The sequence below is a fragment of the Saccostrea echinata genome, unplaced genomic scaffold (assembly GCF_033153115.1).
Source record: "Saccostrea echinata isolate AGI-Se365-2 ecotype Australia unplaced genomic scaffold, CSIRO_AGI_Sech_v1 ptg000002l, whole genome shotgun sequence".
Taxonomy (NCBI): domain Eukaryota; kingdom Metazoa; phylum Mollusca; class Bivalvia; order Ostreida; family Ostreidae; genus Saccostrea; species Saccostrea echinata.
This window is the reverse complement of record NW_026889751.1, coordinates 10,993,796-11,010,287: the sequence shown is the minus strand read 5'-3', so window position 1 is coordinate 11,010,287 and position 16,492 is coordinate 10,993,796. Positions and strand designations below refer to the sequence as shown.

Here is a 16,492-nt window from a genome sequence, read left to right as displayed (position 1 = left end):
TGTGAACTGGAGGATCTTAGTAAACAAGACTCTTGACCTGAGTATGGCAATAATCCATTCTTAATAAAATATTTGGGGGGAAAATCAATTTTTGAATTTTTTCTAACGTTAACTATCATATAAATCGAGTTTTCAGATATTTTTTTTATTTCCCCGTTGATAATAAACTCATCGCATTGTCTCCTTCAATAACACAATGCGACGCCATTTATTGTCAATATACCAATAGATTTAATAAATAATCTACAATTTTATTGGGTTTCTTAAAGTATATTCATGAAGGATTCATTTCTAAATATGCATGTGGCAGTGAAAATTCAAAGCATGCATAGACAAAGTGCATCTTGAAACGCATTTCGAAAACATCTAAGATCATTTTCGTTTCATGCTTTCATTCAATTAATGACTAGAAGCAGTTACTTATTTAACCACTTTGGATATTGACAAAGAATCCTTTCTAGGCGCATTACCAGGAAATAAATTGGACAAGAAGAAAAAAAAATGCAAGAAAGATAAAGCATATGGTTTTGTAGTTTTAAAGCTCCGTTTCTCTTAAATGGTTGAATATTGTACGAGAAAATCGTAAAATGACGCTGGCTCAGGTGTTCCTTGTTTGTTCTTAATGTCATTGCATTGTTTATTAATCTTCGTTAAATTAGAGGTGATACTATACCACGCGTGACGCGCATGCCTAGTCGCCGGTAATCATCTTTTTCAATGCTGTGGAAGGAACGCCTTCTTTGGCTATAAATGTACCCTGTTAATGTTAGTTAGCTGTCGTCGCTTGAGAATCATATTGTCGTGTTATCTATTGTAAAGTATACAGTAGCTTATATGGATATGCTAGCGTCCTTTTTTGCATCCAATTATGCACTTTATGCTAACAACCCGCGTCATTTTGGTATGTGGTTTCCTGCTACTCATCACCATTCCACCCAGTTAGCTGCATTTCTTCATCCATTTTCCTCTACAAATGAAAGACAATTGAACCAGACACAAGTAGAAAAGCCAACCGAATGTAAACAGGATCAAACAAAAAGAGAAACTGTTAAGTTTTCTATTGAAAATATCTTAAAGGACAAGTCATCTGCAAGTCGCAATGAAGACATTTCGGACGTATCTGAGATACCTCCAGAAAACAAGAGTACAAAGGAGGTTGTAGCAGGCCGACAATTTTCCTGGCTGCAGTGTACTAGATATAAACCACCCAAGTTACCGCGTGAGTTTGGTTATTTATTTATTATTGTTCTTGGCTCTTTGTCGCTTTGATGTTTAAACTTTCATATATGTTCATGACATGTTGAATATTCATAATTATTTAACAGATTGTTTATTTGTTTGTTTGATATTGGATTCTTTTTTTTTTTTTTTTTTTGAAAAATTATTTGCTCTGAAAATTAATTCTGTAAAAATTCTGAATGAGTGTTATATGTTAGTTGGCAAAAATTTCAGTTGCACGGTATATGAAAGAAAGTAATATGAAAATGGCTTCCTTCAATTTTTATATTGATAATTTAAAAACAAAGGTCATGAATCTTTAATAACCGCAGTTTATGCCTATAATCATGACTTTTTCAATAATTTGACAGAATTCCATTTAATTAATTTCATTTTTTCCCCATCTAAAATTAAATGGGATTCAGTCAGATTTAACTTGATGTTTAATCTTACTATGATACCATAATGAGAAGAGAGTTAACCGGAACAAACATTTAAAAATAATCATTATCATAAAATGTTTTTAAAAAGAAGATTTCTGTTTGCAAAGATGACATAGTACATGTATTCAAAATATAATGATATATAATGATATACTTTTTTTTTCAATGTCTGGTAAAAATAGATAAAGTTAATATATTGAAGACAAACGTATTGTGTAAACATAAGCGCTTTCATTTTAACATGAACAAATGACTGTTATATTTATTTCTAAATCTCCATTTTTTAAGAATTGTCTTTTGCTTTAATTAGAAAAGAAAAAAAAAACTTATCAATGTAATGGTGTATTATTAATTATCGGAGAATACTTCACTTAGAAAAACGAATCGTAATCTGTTTTTTTTCTTTAATTTTCATAAGACAGATTTCAATATAAAAAGTACTAGCAGTTAAAACATGACCCACTTTTTCAATAATTGATCTTAATTCTTTTCTATAATATATCTCTATTTTGATCTCTAAAATTTCTTTATTTGATACCTAAAATGTCTATCTCTTTATTTTGTTTACACGTATATATTGCGCAAAGCATTCTTGAAATATGAAGATAACGAACAGTAATCAACCTTTAAAGTCTATTGGAACAATAAAAAAAAATCGGAACAGAGCAAAACACGGACCTCTAAAATATCAGAGGTGGGATCAGGTGCTATAGGGGAGTAAACATCTCCTGTCGACCGCGGTCACATCCGCTGTTTGCTCCTTGTCATGATCGGGTAAACGGGAAAAATGGTAGAAAAATTGGTGTGAAAATAATTTCCTATCAATTTGAATGAAAAACGTCAGTCAACATTCGACTTAACGATGAGACTGAATTTGCTAACAAGGTCATTGTATCGACCATAGAATTTGCGAAATGTTGACTTTAAACGAAACTGTTGATATCCTTGTATTATTTAGAAAGCAGTACTTTAACGGTTTCCTCACAGACATCGCATGCTTTAAAAAGTTACAATTTGTATAACAAATTGTACAGGTTTTAGGATTGCTAAACACATATTCATTATGAAATCTTCCTTTAAAGCATCAATTTTCTTGCATTATCCCCATTATTTGTACTTTCATTTCTATTCTGAGATTCAATGCTAAAATAAAAAAAAAATATCAAAGCCATTTTTCTAAAGACATAGAATACTAAAAAATATGTTAAAGAAATTTGAGAAACGGCTTGTACAGGTTTAAGGATTGCTAAAACACATATTCATCGCGAATACTTCCTTATGCTTGTATTTTCCTCAAAAATTATATTTTGATTTCTACATTGAAATTGAATGCAAAATAATAATAATAATAATAAATTAAATTTTTTAGAAAATATCCCTAAAGATTTCCTGGATACATGATGTATTTCATGTGTGATTGATTTACATTTTTGTATGATCATATTCAGTAACTGGAAATCTAGTGTATTCAAAGAAGAAGTCTCAATTCATATGATGTTTCAGGTGTATTTTCTATATATTCGTATATATAGAATAAGGGTGGTGTTAAAGGAAAACTTTGTGAAAATATGTGTTTTAACAAAAATAAAGCTTGCACAAATGGTTTTTACAAATTTTTTGACATATTTTGTTAGTATCCGTATCACAATTTCTGCATTCATTTCGCAGTAACATTGATTTGTGATATTGAGTCAAGATATTTTTAACCTTTAAATGAAATGCAACAATACACAAAAGTTTGAATTAATCCGTTGAAGAGTCCCAAAATTAACACTCAGAAACAATTTTAATATTTAAGTGCCCAATGATATATTTCGAGGCCAAAGACAAAGCACATTCAAATTGGAGTTCATTCAGTAAGATTCCAAAATTTTATAGTACATTGACGTGACCTTTGAGTTATGGCACGACATTAAGTCAAGATCATGATGCATTTTATATAAAGGTACCAATGAACTAAAATTTCAATAATCAGTTTAGAAAGCCTCAAAGCAATAACAAATTTTTTTTTCCTCTATACCTGTCAAGCGACAAATAATTGTAGCATCAATGAAAGTTTCCCAATAAATAAATTAAATGATCATTGCGCAGTAAAAATGATTCAGTTGGAGCGAAGGGCGAAGCCTGTTAAACTCGTTAAATATAATGTTTAGAAACTTTAAGGGGATACAAGAAAAAATACTTGTTTGTTTAACCATTTGCAGCCTCAAATACTATTCAAAATTATCTTCTACTGCATATTCAGCTGTTGTTTTGATAATTTAATTACTTTCTAGAACGATGGAAATTTTACATGCTATATTTTACAAGGAAAAGTACCAAGTCATACAATTGCCATGTTTTTTTATATCTGCCGAATCAATGAATGTTTTCAGATATGCTAGTTTATTGTATTTTCAAGAGTAAAGTACTGTTAATCATCAATTGAATAAAACTGAAATTTCACGTGTGTTATTTCACTATGGAAAAATGTTATTCCCAGCAAAACTCTCTTTCCCGCTATGAAGGGTTTGTTTTTTTGTTTTGTTTTTTTATTTTTATTTTGTACCAAAAAAAAAAAAAAAAAAAAAATTGCAAAATATTTGCAGACATTCAAATTTTTAATTTATCTCTTATAAATCCAGGAAATATGTACAACTCAAAAACATTTAAACCTCATATGTTTTCATAGACAAACTTGATGCAGAATTTGAAAATAATTTTTTACTTCTAAAACAAAAGATATGATGATTTTTACAGTTTTATTATAGTATTAAGACTCATGATTGATATTAAACTTTTTCAGTAAATGTACTGGGACGCTTTCCATTTTGTACGAAGGACAATCTTCATGCAACCAAGCATGCTGTAAATAAAGTTTTTACAAAACCTTTATGGGATTAAGAACCATTCTCGTCAGAGTGCCTTTCACGTATCTCATTTGATATTTGGGTGTTTTAGCATTGGTCAGTCTTCTTAATTCGACCCCAAATGTTTTCATTTGTGTTTAAATCAAGACGGCTTCCCATCCAAGGAGGTGTGAAACTGCATTGCGTTTGAGAAACTATTTTTTTTAGCTATGGCATGGTGCTATATATAAATAACTAAAATTTCCTCTGGTATCAACGTTATAAAGTACATTGTATCTCCTTCTGAGCACAAGAGAGTTATTTCAAAATACAGTTTCAACACTTTCATGTCCAGGAAGCAGTCCAAATTAAAACTGAATCTAAAATTTTGGGGTCAAATAAAGAAAACCTTTGCTCAAACATTCAAACCACTAAAAAAGATATTTGGAAGGTTAAGACTGTTATTTGTGAAAAAGGGGAGCAACTTTAAATATCAGAAAGAAAACTATCAATCGTTACCACAAGTTTTAACATATCTTTTTGTCTGCGTCTTTATTTAGTAGCAATATATTTCTTGTGTAACAAGATAATTAAAAACAGTTTTGATATATATAATTTACACAGATGAAAACAGAACATATGAGACTCAAACATTACATATAAGTTTATTTAGTGTGAATAATCTGCGAAAAAAGCAAAGATGCCATAAAATCATTGAATGGTTAAATTTCACGACAGGACTGAGAATTTCTATTCATAAACAAATTTGTCGAACATTCCAATTTTGTTTAATCGATTCATACAATACCCCTGTGCTATAGGAAGGCGTGCAAGATAGAGTTTTTTTTAATTAAGGCAAAGTTCCTTAGGAACAAAAGGACAACATTTACTTAGAATCATGATTAGTGTCTGATGTCATGTAGATATGTAAGCTTAATACGATTTTTTGTTATTATTATTATTATTATTATATTTTTTTTTTTTTTGCTTGATTTATTATATCTCGACAATCAAGTTTTGGTATCACAGTTATCAATTCTGATGGTCAAACCTCCTCCTCCCCCAACAAATCCTGTCCACAATTAGGATATGTACGGTAAAACGTAGTATATAAACATGTGTGAGCTGATCATAGGCAAGTAAAAAATGCTGAAGACTTTTAATATCTCTCAGACTTCCGTTTTGTGCTCAATTCGTATTACCTTCAGAGGAAATTAAGTCATAAATTGTTTTATATGAAACATTTAATGAATAACTGTTATGTTTTAATTTGTGTCTTTACGCGCAGTTAATACAATATTATTTCTCCTTCTTTTATGTTTTAATTTTTCTGTCTCCGGTAAATGATGTTCCTTGAGGGATCTACCTGGAATATTAATTTCCCGAGGCAAATCACTAACTAATTAGATAAAGAGATCTCGTATCCCACCGTATCATCATAGCCATTAAACTTCCCGTGAATCTATTGTGTCCTTTATCAGCAACAAATTACACCAGAAATATCTTAAGGAGGTATATCAGATGAGTCTGTACAAATCTTTGCCATACCTGAAAATTAACTTAAATATGACAGATGGGAGGGTGTGAAAAAGTGCTTTTGCTTCGGTTGATGCCAAATACCTAATCATGTCACAGTAAACGCGGAGTTGCAAACTGATGAGGAAAACCGGATGAATCAATATAAAAACAGCAACAAGACCTCTTTATTAGAGGAGTTCAGTTTTCTTTCTTCACATTACACATCAATGCAATATGTTTGTTACATTATTCATTGAAAGAAAAGCAATTTTATTTAGATGTTCATTCTTATTTTTGTTGTCCAAATTTAGCTCTTACATATTGCTTTTGTTGTCTAAATTAAGTTCTTACATATTGTTTAGCTAATGTAAAAAGATTTAATACGTACGTAGGTCTGAAAAAGAAAGATGGCGTAAAAAAGAGAAAATTAGGAAGAAATCCTCGTGTGCCATTTACCCAACACCAAGTGGCAGTTTTGGAGCATAAATTCCGGAGGACCCACTATCTAAGTAGTATGGATGTGGCCGAGCTATCATCTGTACTTAGTCTCACAGAAAACAGAGTAAGTTAACCATTCCACACGACAAAATAACCACTTTCAACATAAAATACTCATTTTACGCTAAATAAATTTAATATACACAAGTGTATTGTACAAGTTGAATCCACTTGGTTATTAATTATATGGTATCCAAAATAGATCTAAGTTGAAAGTCATCATCTCATTTTAGTTATGTTAAGTTTACTTTATACCTCTAAACAAGACTTGTTGCAATTGCATTGCAAAGCTGAACACATTTAAAACATGAAATAATTCATAGAGAGGTAATTTGTAATGAATCCTGCATAGAAAGAAGTCACTTTATTCAAAAAGTCCTACACAGTAAAGAATAATATATATATATATATATATATATATATATATATATATATATATATATATATATATATATATATATATATATATATATATATATATATATATATATAAATTTTTATTTGCTTTAAATAATTTGTAATAATATTATATACCGTCAAACCTCTTGTGATTGGCTGCGCTCGATCACAGTTTACTCCATTCGACCATCTGGCAATTGTAACCATTTATGCGCACACATGGCGGAACGAACCGTGTATTTTTTTCACATGTCAATTTTAAACTTCCCATATTTACTTGAGAACAGTAACAGTCAAATGTACAAAAACCATTCCTTAAAAAAATGGAGATAGGCCCAAAATTATATCACAACAGGCATCATGACACTTTTTCAGCTTCTCAAAATAATTCTAGTATCATGCTGCCTTGATCTTAAGGGGCTTCCCAGTTTTTACGACTCTCAAAATATAATTAGATAGCATGTAAAAGATGTTAAAAAGCATATCCAAAAAAAAAAAATCTTATTCGAAAACGTATTGATCCTGTATTTGAAAATTTAGATACTAAATAATGGCTAAGTTATAATTTATCAAGGAGCATGATCAAAACCTTTCAATCCTATTTCTTGGGAGGAGGATATGATTTAAAGAAAGCATAATAAGAAAAAAAAATCGAAAGGATTTTATCGAAGGAAAATACAACTGGAAGCATAATCACTGTGACTCGGATACATGTCTTTTTTTTTTTTTTTTTAAAGATAAAATACAAGCACAGATAAATATTTTAAAAGTTGGGCGGGTTTCTTTCTTTTTTTTAAGTGGAAACCTGCCTTGTTACAACAAACTTTGAAAAAATTACGCACTTTAAAAAAAATTTCAAAGTGCGTTAAACTTCCACCATACTAACGCACTTGAAACAAAAATGTTCACGGCTTGGTCAATATTCTTGCAAATTTAGGGTTAATAAATAATTGTTTGAACCTTGTTGGATAAGTTTTAATTCGGTGATGATGTCACTTCAGGATCTGAAATAATAGACTTTTTGAAAGATTTTTAGGGGTTGTCTTCTTCCAAAAGGTTTCCATAAATGTTATAAAAGGGAAATGGGTCTTTCAGAAATAATGGAGGAATGGTTGTTTAATAGTACAATTTCGTTTCTTTTTTTCTTTTTTTTAATTTTGAAAATAAATTTTACGTTTTTTAAAACGATTTTTCAATACCAATAAAATATGAACAAATATGAACCAATGGTTGACTCATTTATTTGATAAAAAAAAATCAACGTCAGCCACATTACTCACTCGACTGAAATATTTTTACCTCGTTCACTGATAACTTATTCTCAAAAAAAAAATCTTAGAAACAAAAGTTATGCAGTAAGATTACTTCTAAATCGTTAATTTGATATCATAAAAAGGACAGACATGTCAAATAGCATGTCTTACCATGAGTTGGGCTGAGGGAAGTTCTACCTGTTTTCTCCTAGTTCTTGATGAGGGAAGATCAATTTATCCATCTTTTCGAAAGAAATATGACAAAATAATGCTGTCTTTTGCTAAAAATGTAAGTCCAATATTTTTGTTTTAAGCATATTTTTCAAAGTGCGTTAAGTGTCTCCATGGTAAAAAAAAAAAGAGTTTATTTTGTCCCAATTTTAACGCACTTTAAAAATTTTTTTCAGAGTGCGTTGATTTTGTCCCAATTTTAACGCACTTTGAAATTTTTTTTCAAAGTGCGTGATTTTATTCAAAGTGCGTTAACACACTGTCTGCCTATTTCCAGTAAGGTAAGTCTCTTAACATTTGTTAAGGTAAATTTTATTGCAGAACACTCGTGTTTGTTTGTTTTTTGGTAAAAATGCAGTAAATAAATGATTTTACTTTATTGCTGTTGAATCTGATATTCAGCAAGATCATTGAATTTTATATGGTTATGATTGTACTTACTTTTAAGTAATATTGATTTATTACATATTATAGAAAAGTGCGATGAAGCAAATACAATGTTAAGATATATTTTGAAGCAGGAAGATATTATAGTACACTAGTGTTTTAGATGGTTTTTTTTCCTTGATCTAATTAACAGTGGTTTGAGCAAAGTATGTCATAAAAAGTTTATTGCAATATAAATTATTCTTCAATGTTTGAGACAAGTTTGTTAAAAGAAAAGATATACCTAAATTATTTAAAAAAACAAAAAAGAAAAAAACTAATTCATTTTGTCAACAATGTTATATTTTATTTTAGGTAGAAATTGGTACTTACAAACATAAAATAGGTATAAATGTGTCTCAAGGAGTATAAGATTTCTTTGAAACGCATTTCAATGTTTTTTATGAAACGCCCGTTACATTTTACGTTTTAAAAGGCATTATTGATATAAGCTTTTGTATATAAATTTGTTCTGCTGTCGAGAGTACAAACAAAATTTATTATCCTATTAAATATATTCTCATAAGCCTTTACATCACTCAAATGTGAATATTTTATGTAATTCATACGGTAGCCTGATCCTTTCCTGTTAATATACTAGTATTTATATGACTATATTTCTTTTATGTGTCTAAGAAAATGCGTGAATTGGATTTTTAAAAATCTAATTGTGAAACAAAATGCATTATACTGTGTTTTGACACAATAGAGTTCTTTTACTAGTGTATCAAGAGAGCGTCAGAATAAAACCTCTCAGAGAGATGAAGGTTAACTTTTTCAGGGGATAAGTGAATATTTTTTATTTTCATTTTTTTATTAAAAAATATTGATGCAGGCAGCAGTATCATTTTGTCTATTAAATATTTCATTCATCATTGTCAATAAGAATGATTGTCCATTTATTAACAAAAGTTCCGTGTATGTATGTATATATATCTAAACGAAAAAAAGAAATCAAAAGTTTGTATATGTTTTTACGCCTATAATAAAAATCTATTATTAATTCATCATTTATACCTTAGATTTTGTTTTGAGGGTTAGTTTTAATTTTTGAATGTCAATAAATGATGGAAAATAAAAACGAGCAAAGGGCAAGGATTTCATTTTTCAACAAAATATTGAGAGAGGGTATATAATTCACTCAATCCTGAAGTTCTAGTATTTATTTCTGCCATAACAAAAAGACGTGTTTCCTAAAATACAGATGTGTATTATTCATTATTATGATATTAATGTGGAAAGTAAGTTTTAAAAAACTGAACCAAATACAGTTTTTTTTGTTTTGTTGTACAAATATTCTTCGACTCGTCGTCATGTTATTTATAATGTAATTAGAAAGAGGCTGTTGCCTTTAAGTAAAAAAGAAGTTTTCTTAGACAACCTCAAATATTTCTTTGAAATGAAAAAGGTTAAAATTTTATTTTTTAACAAACATTTTTTAATTACATTCATTCATTCAGTTGAACTTCATTAAATGGAAATTCACGTATATAAATATTTTTTTACAATTAGAGTACAATGATTTTGATATAAGATGCTTATATTTCAAATTATAGAATTTTAGGGTTGCCAGATTCTCGATTCCTTTGAATAACATAATTGTTTGACTTTAAATGATGTAAAATTAACAAAACTGAACATCTGAATACATGTACTTAAAAAATGGTTATATTGATGGATTATGGAATTTGTTTTTAATTACTATTATCTTAGATTTAGGTACTAGTAATTTTAATTTTCAATTTTTCTGATGGAAAAATAAAAAAAATATAAAACCTGTTTATAATAAACAGAAGACCTCGTGTAATTCTACAAAATGCTCCTTCATTTTGTCATGTGACCATCTTAAGTATGGTGACCATCTTTAATTTCCAATAACTAATAAAAGTAGAAGTGGAAAATGATTATTATATTCGGTGTGATTACACTTTAAGCACACTTAGGTAATGAATACTGTATTTACTTGGTTTCAAAATAAATATTTCATTTTTAAAATGAGAATTGCTTCTAGACAAGATTTGTTGTCAATATAGGTATTCAGTTATCTTGACTTTCAAGCAACGAAACGAAATTCGTTATAGTTGTTGCCAACTCGAGATTAACTGAATACATGTAATGAATATTAAAAATTGTGTTATTTAAAAAATACAAGGTGCTACTGAAGGAGAAGAGGCGTTGAATAGGTCGTATATCTAGTTTAGCTGCCAATGAACAATTAAATTTTTTCTGATCGGCTGCAAAGTTGATTTAATCCCGGTCACCCGGCTAATATAACCATCTGCGCGCACATTACGCCACAGACTACTTTGCTTCCTGCAAGGTTTTTGTATTTTGTAACGAATCATCAAAAATATTTCTTTTATCTCAGGTACTCTAAGATACAAACATAAATGTTGTAAAATGGTGTATAAAAAATACTTTTTCTTATAGTGCGCAATCAGGGACCCTCATCCTAACTTAAGTATGTAGACCCCTGCGAAATACTGGGGAGTGTTATAATTTGATTCACTTCTGAGACAACAATTTGGAGAAAAGTTAATTGTTCACTTGTGTTATAACATAAAATAATTCGTTTATTTGCTGATGAGGGTTTTGACTATTTTAAACATTTCCGTTCGTTTCTCTATTGACTTTAAAGAGATTGGGAAGGATCCAGTAAACATACAACTCAGTTTTACCGAATGTTACACCTTTTCTTTTTAAAAAAAAAACCCCACTTGTTTGGCTCTATTCATTCTGATGTTGGCATCAAACAACATGATTATTGGTAATACAGTAGCGAAAGCACGTTTGTTGAAAGCTTCTTGCATTATTAGAGAAATAAATTAGAACGAAAGCTTTGTCCGTTAATCTATATGTCTTACAAGTAAACTAATAGCTTCATATTTATATCAGCATGGTAGAAAATTGGTAAGTTGACGACAACTCGGCTATGCGTTACTAACTCTTGAAACAAAAACACAGACAGTTTTATTATAAATTTTAATATTTATGGCAACGTTAAACAAGCAAAATCTCATATTATGTTTCTTATTAAGATTCCTTTTTCAAGAAAAAGCTTTCTAAATTGATCGTTAATTAGCAATTTAATCAGTGGAGCAACCATTATTGATGCTTTCTCTCTCTCTCTCAATTTGACAAAAATTTTCGTTGCTTTTGAAGCAACCTTTCTCTATATAAACTTCTAGCCTTGCTATTTGCTCGACAAAATGGTTGTTTAAATGGCATGAACAGCCTTCTATTAATGCTTACTACATTGAATTCTATGATTTAACATATAAAAAGCAAGACTGGGCTTATTGTATTTTTTAATTTTTATTGTTTGTTTGTTTGTATGTTGTTTAACGTCCCTCTCGAGAATTTTTCACTCATATGGAGACGCCACCATTTGCCAGTGGAGAGCTGCAAGTTTTGTCCTATGCTCGGCACTTACGGCCATTGAGCAGTGAGGGATCTTTATCATGCCAGCACCTAGTGCGACACGGGACCTCGCTTTATACGGTCTCATCCGAAGGACCGGTCTCCACGTCCCACAGTGGGATTCGAACCCGCGACGTAAGGATCAACTCCTTACTTCGCGACTCTAGAGCAGACGCTCTAACCACTGCGTCACGCGGGCGACTTTAATCTTTAAACAGACTTTACAGACACAGAGAGTAGTAGTATCACACTTTTTAAAATTCATTCATACTTTGAGGAGTTCTTTAAATTTTTTTATCTCTCCCCCATCCCAATGAAAAATTGTGAAATTTAATAGAAAATATACAAGAAAAATCGCGGGAAAGACTCCTTGTTTGGAACAGACTAGACATAAACCGATAGAGCAACGAAAGCTCACTTTGAAAGATATGTCTGATATTCAAAAGAAAATTGAAAATCTTTCATTGAATCTCATTTACGATATGTCATAAAAAGGATATAAACATCGTTCATCAGGTTTACTATTTCTTCGTTAAATTGCAAATATGATAAGGTTACTGTTTGGTGAACGTGTCGGAAAAAAAAAATCATATAACGCCTTGATTCTGTCTTTAATTGCTGTGTATCGTATTTTGTCAGAAATGCAAGGATATCAAACCCTATTATATATTGCCTTGTTGTTTTAGTCATAATAGTGATACGCTTTACTATCAGTATTTCAGAGGCAATACTATAACGAAATTAATTGTACCACATATATAAAAATGGTACATCACAGAATCACGAGAAAGCTTTATCACGAATAGGAAGCAATTTTTAAATTTAAACCATATTATGTTCCATATATAGATAGAACAATGCATGCAAGATGTTGGGCAGCAAGCTAATTCTACTTGAACTCTTTCTCAATATACATTGTTCCAAAGATGTCTGTTCGTCTTTCTAAAATCATGCATTTTTATAAATCTCGAAAACAAAATAAATTCGAATTTCACTTAAACTTATGGAACGCCAAATTAAGTTTTATTCGAATATTTGCATCTATATTTAAATATTTGTAACCATCTTCAAATGAATTGAAGATAGGTCTAAATGAATTAAAGATAGGTCTAAATGAATTAAAGATAGGTCTAAATAAATACAACTATCCTTAAATATTTGAACCCATGTTCAAATGATTTACACCTATCTTTAATTCCATTACAGAGATAGCTTCTATTCAGTTAGGCCCTATGGATAAGTTCAAAATCTATCTTTGAATCATTTGAAAATAGGTACCGTTATATTTAAAGATAGGCAGCATTTCCACAGAAGATTTGAAAAAAGGTACAAATCAATTTTCCCTAGGTTCGATTCAGTTGCACTCATCTTTAAATCAATTATATCTTTCTTTAATTCTTGGTATTTGTACCTATCTTCAGTCCTTTATACCTCTCTTCAAATCAACTGTAAAATTGATTTGAAGATAAGTACACATATTTGAGGATAGGTACAATTATATGAATATACTATTAAATGTTAATTTGGCGTTCCATAAATGACATTTAAAGGAGCACTGATGTTTATCAAGTGCATCTCAGATGTTATGCATCCTATTTGAAAGGGCAATGAAATGTTATTACATTTATCTTACAAATAGTCTTCTATTCATGATCAGGTTATAGTCACCGTTGACTGGATCGAATTCAACTTCTATAAAGTCAGGCTGTCTACATATATGTCATAATCCTGTCCTCTGTGAACACTTCCATCTGTATTATAGGAATTGTTTATTTTATGGACAATATGTTAAAGGGATTGGACATAAGTTCCAAAAACGTTGATAGTCCTCTCCCCAAATATAATAACTGCATGGGTACAGGGGAACGTATCTACGTTAGTCAGTGTCTCGGAAAGAGAAACATATTTGTTTATACTAAAAATGTCAGCTTTATCAATAAAAATGCAAACGTACATCCAGTCTGGAATCTCTCCAAAAGACAATCATTACTGTCTACTAATCTTTAATTCTGTGACTTTTGTTAAAAAAATTTCACCTTCTGTAAGACATTTCCTCCTTTAAATTTTATTGCAGCGCGAGTCCCGCTTATTCATTAATGTTACTAAACCAGAATATTAAACGATTTAAATGTCAGTAAATACTTTTAATGATAAGTCCAAACCCTGTTATTCCTGTAATATAATGGTTCCGTCTTCAACAAGCATTCTCCCACAAATGTCGAAGTGAATGGCGGTAGTTTGGGTCATGATCAACACCATAGGTGGTCTTTTTCTTAAATATCCACTATATAATTGAGCCATCTTTATCTAAACAAGGTGCAGACAAAGTTCTTTTAACCATTAAATGATAAACCAAAAATGTTAAACAAAATCAATGTCAATATAGCATACATGCTGTATTGTAGAACAAATATACCATATGCAAACTCAATATCAACATAAAAATTCTAAAATTTATTCTTAAAATATATTGTCAGACTGAGTATTTAAAACATTTTGAATTTATGAATAAGCCCAAAATTAATGAATGATATGCAATTTCAAGAGCACTATCCTTTCCTATCCTATCCTTATCCTTTGTACAGGACCAGACCATTTTAAGTTTTAAAAACAAGGCTGTTAGATAAATATTGTATATTAGAAACAAGAAATTGTAAATTATTTATTTACCTTCACGAAATAAATTCAAAATTTGCAACATGATATTTCTATATATTATAAGGTGTTGGGTGAGTTTTAGTTGAGGGAAGATGAGAGTAAAATTTCGAAACTTTGCATGATACCCTAGGTAGAATTGTTTGGTATGGTGACATATTACTACCCCCTACATGGAATTTAAATTATATGTATATATTAAATTTATTACATGCCACTTATTTATGTCGCCATGCAACATAATTATGTCATCATGTGATTTATTTTTGCCGGCATGCGAAATGATTATATTGACAACATAATTATTTTGCATAATTGAAATAATTATGTTGGTTGCCTATCAACATAATAAGCTCGTATGTCGAGATAAATGTCAAGTCGATATAACTATATTGCATGTCGACATAATTATCTCGAAAGTTGCCACAAATAATTCGCATTTCACATAAATATCTTGCATTTTACATGTTTTTAAGTCAGATTCTGGCATTAGTAAGTAAATTAAACCATTTCAAAATCAGATTCTCTAAAAAAGATCGGTTACTTGCTTGGCAACTTATGATCATGCATGTATACATAATTTCCCCGCATGTTGATACGTCTTTTTCGTATTTCGACATAATTTATCTTGCACGTAGGGGTCAGAAATATATACCACTACTCAGTATATAGTTTGGTAATGCAAAAAAAAAAAAAAAAAAAAAAAAAAAATAATAATAATAATAATAATAATAAATTATACAACTAATCTCCTACACTACACAAGTTATGTATGATTAGCATTTAACAAGTTAATATGTAAACTGTCAGAAAAACGTCACATAGGCTTGTTGTCTCACCCTTTTCCTATTTCAACCTCCGAGGTGGTAAAGAAGGTGGAAAGTAATAATAGGGGCTGCTGCAGAAGGTGTTCAATAAAGCCTCATTTACGGATATCTGTCTATTGAATTAGCACACTGGAAGAGAAGCCCGGATAGCATTTCAACACCTGATTTGGCTTTAATTTTGCAATTTATTTATCTAACACATTGTTGACACTTTTCCACTATAATTAGAAAATTACTCTAACAAAAACACTGTATCCTTATAAAATAGAGACTAAATTGTTCTATACAGAAGAGGTAAATCTAGACGACTTACTTGATACCAACAACTTTCATGCTTGTTTTAAATTATGCATATTATTGGTTACTCTTTGAAATTTAGCCTTCTTTTTAAGGTTAAAATATGGTTCCAGAACAGAAGAGCGAGAGAAAGGCGGGACCGCGAAGCATCTCAAAGAAACCAAATCATACAGTCGCCCTCCTCTGAGACAATGGCTGCTTCAGAATGGCCCTATCCTGTGTCACACTCAAATATGTTACAGTGTGGGGAGTCTCTAGCCAACAACTTCTCCGCATTTTCTCCGGTCCCAACCTCAAATTAGCAGTGATTTCTCTCGTCATTCATTTGCATATTTACAGCTGTTTTATGCCACAAACGGAAGTGCTAAATGTTTTGTTCGTGTTGATGTTTTTACCCTACAATTTTCAGTCTTCTTTATTTTTTATTTATGTATTTTTACAATTTATTTGTTTGTTTGTTTTTTTTTTCCTCTTATTTG

The 16,492-nt window shown here is 30.2% G+C and overlaps 1 protein-coding gene across 1 annotated transcript; it reads left to right on the top strand.

The window, feature by feature from the left end:
* Positions 1-903: 903 nt before the first annotated feature.
* On the top strand, positions 904-16,415 carry LOC133202998 (homeobox protein MSH-C-like). Its single transcript, XM_061338853.1, has 3 exons — positions 904-1,219; positions 6,400-6,569; positions 16,109-16,415. The coding sequence occupies exons 1-3, from the start codon at positions 904-906 to the stop codon at positions 16,313-16,315; spliced, it is 693 nt and encodes a 230-aa protein (XP_061194837.1). The 3' UTR covers positions 16,316-16,415.
* The last annotated feature ends 77 nt before the right edge of the window (positions 16,416-16,492 follow it).

What these genes read in the sequence shown, in the direction of transcription:
- LOC133202998 (XM_061338853.1), top strand. Translation starts at nt 904, where the DNA reads ATGTGGTTTCCTGCTACTCATCACCATTCCACCCAGTTAGCTGCATTT. An exon ending in TAAACCACCCAAGTTACCGC is followed by an intron (nt 1,220 to 6,399) that starts GTGAGTTTGGTT and finishes ATACGTACGTAG; the next exon opens with GTCTGAAAAAGAAAGATGGC. An exon ending in TTAGTCTCACAGAAAACAGA is followed by an intron (nt 6,570 to 16,108) that starts GTAAGTTAACCA and finishes CTTCTTTTTAAG; the next exon opens with GTTAAAATATGGTTCCAGAA.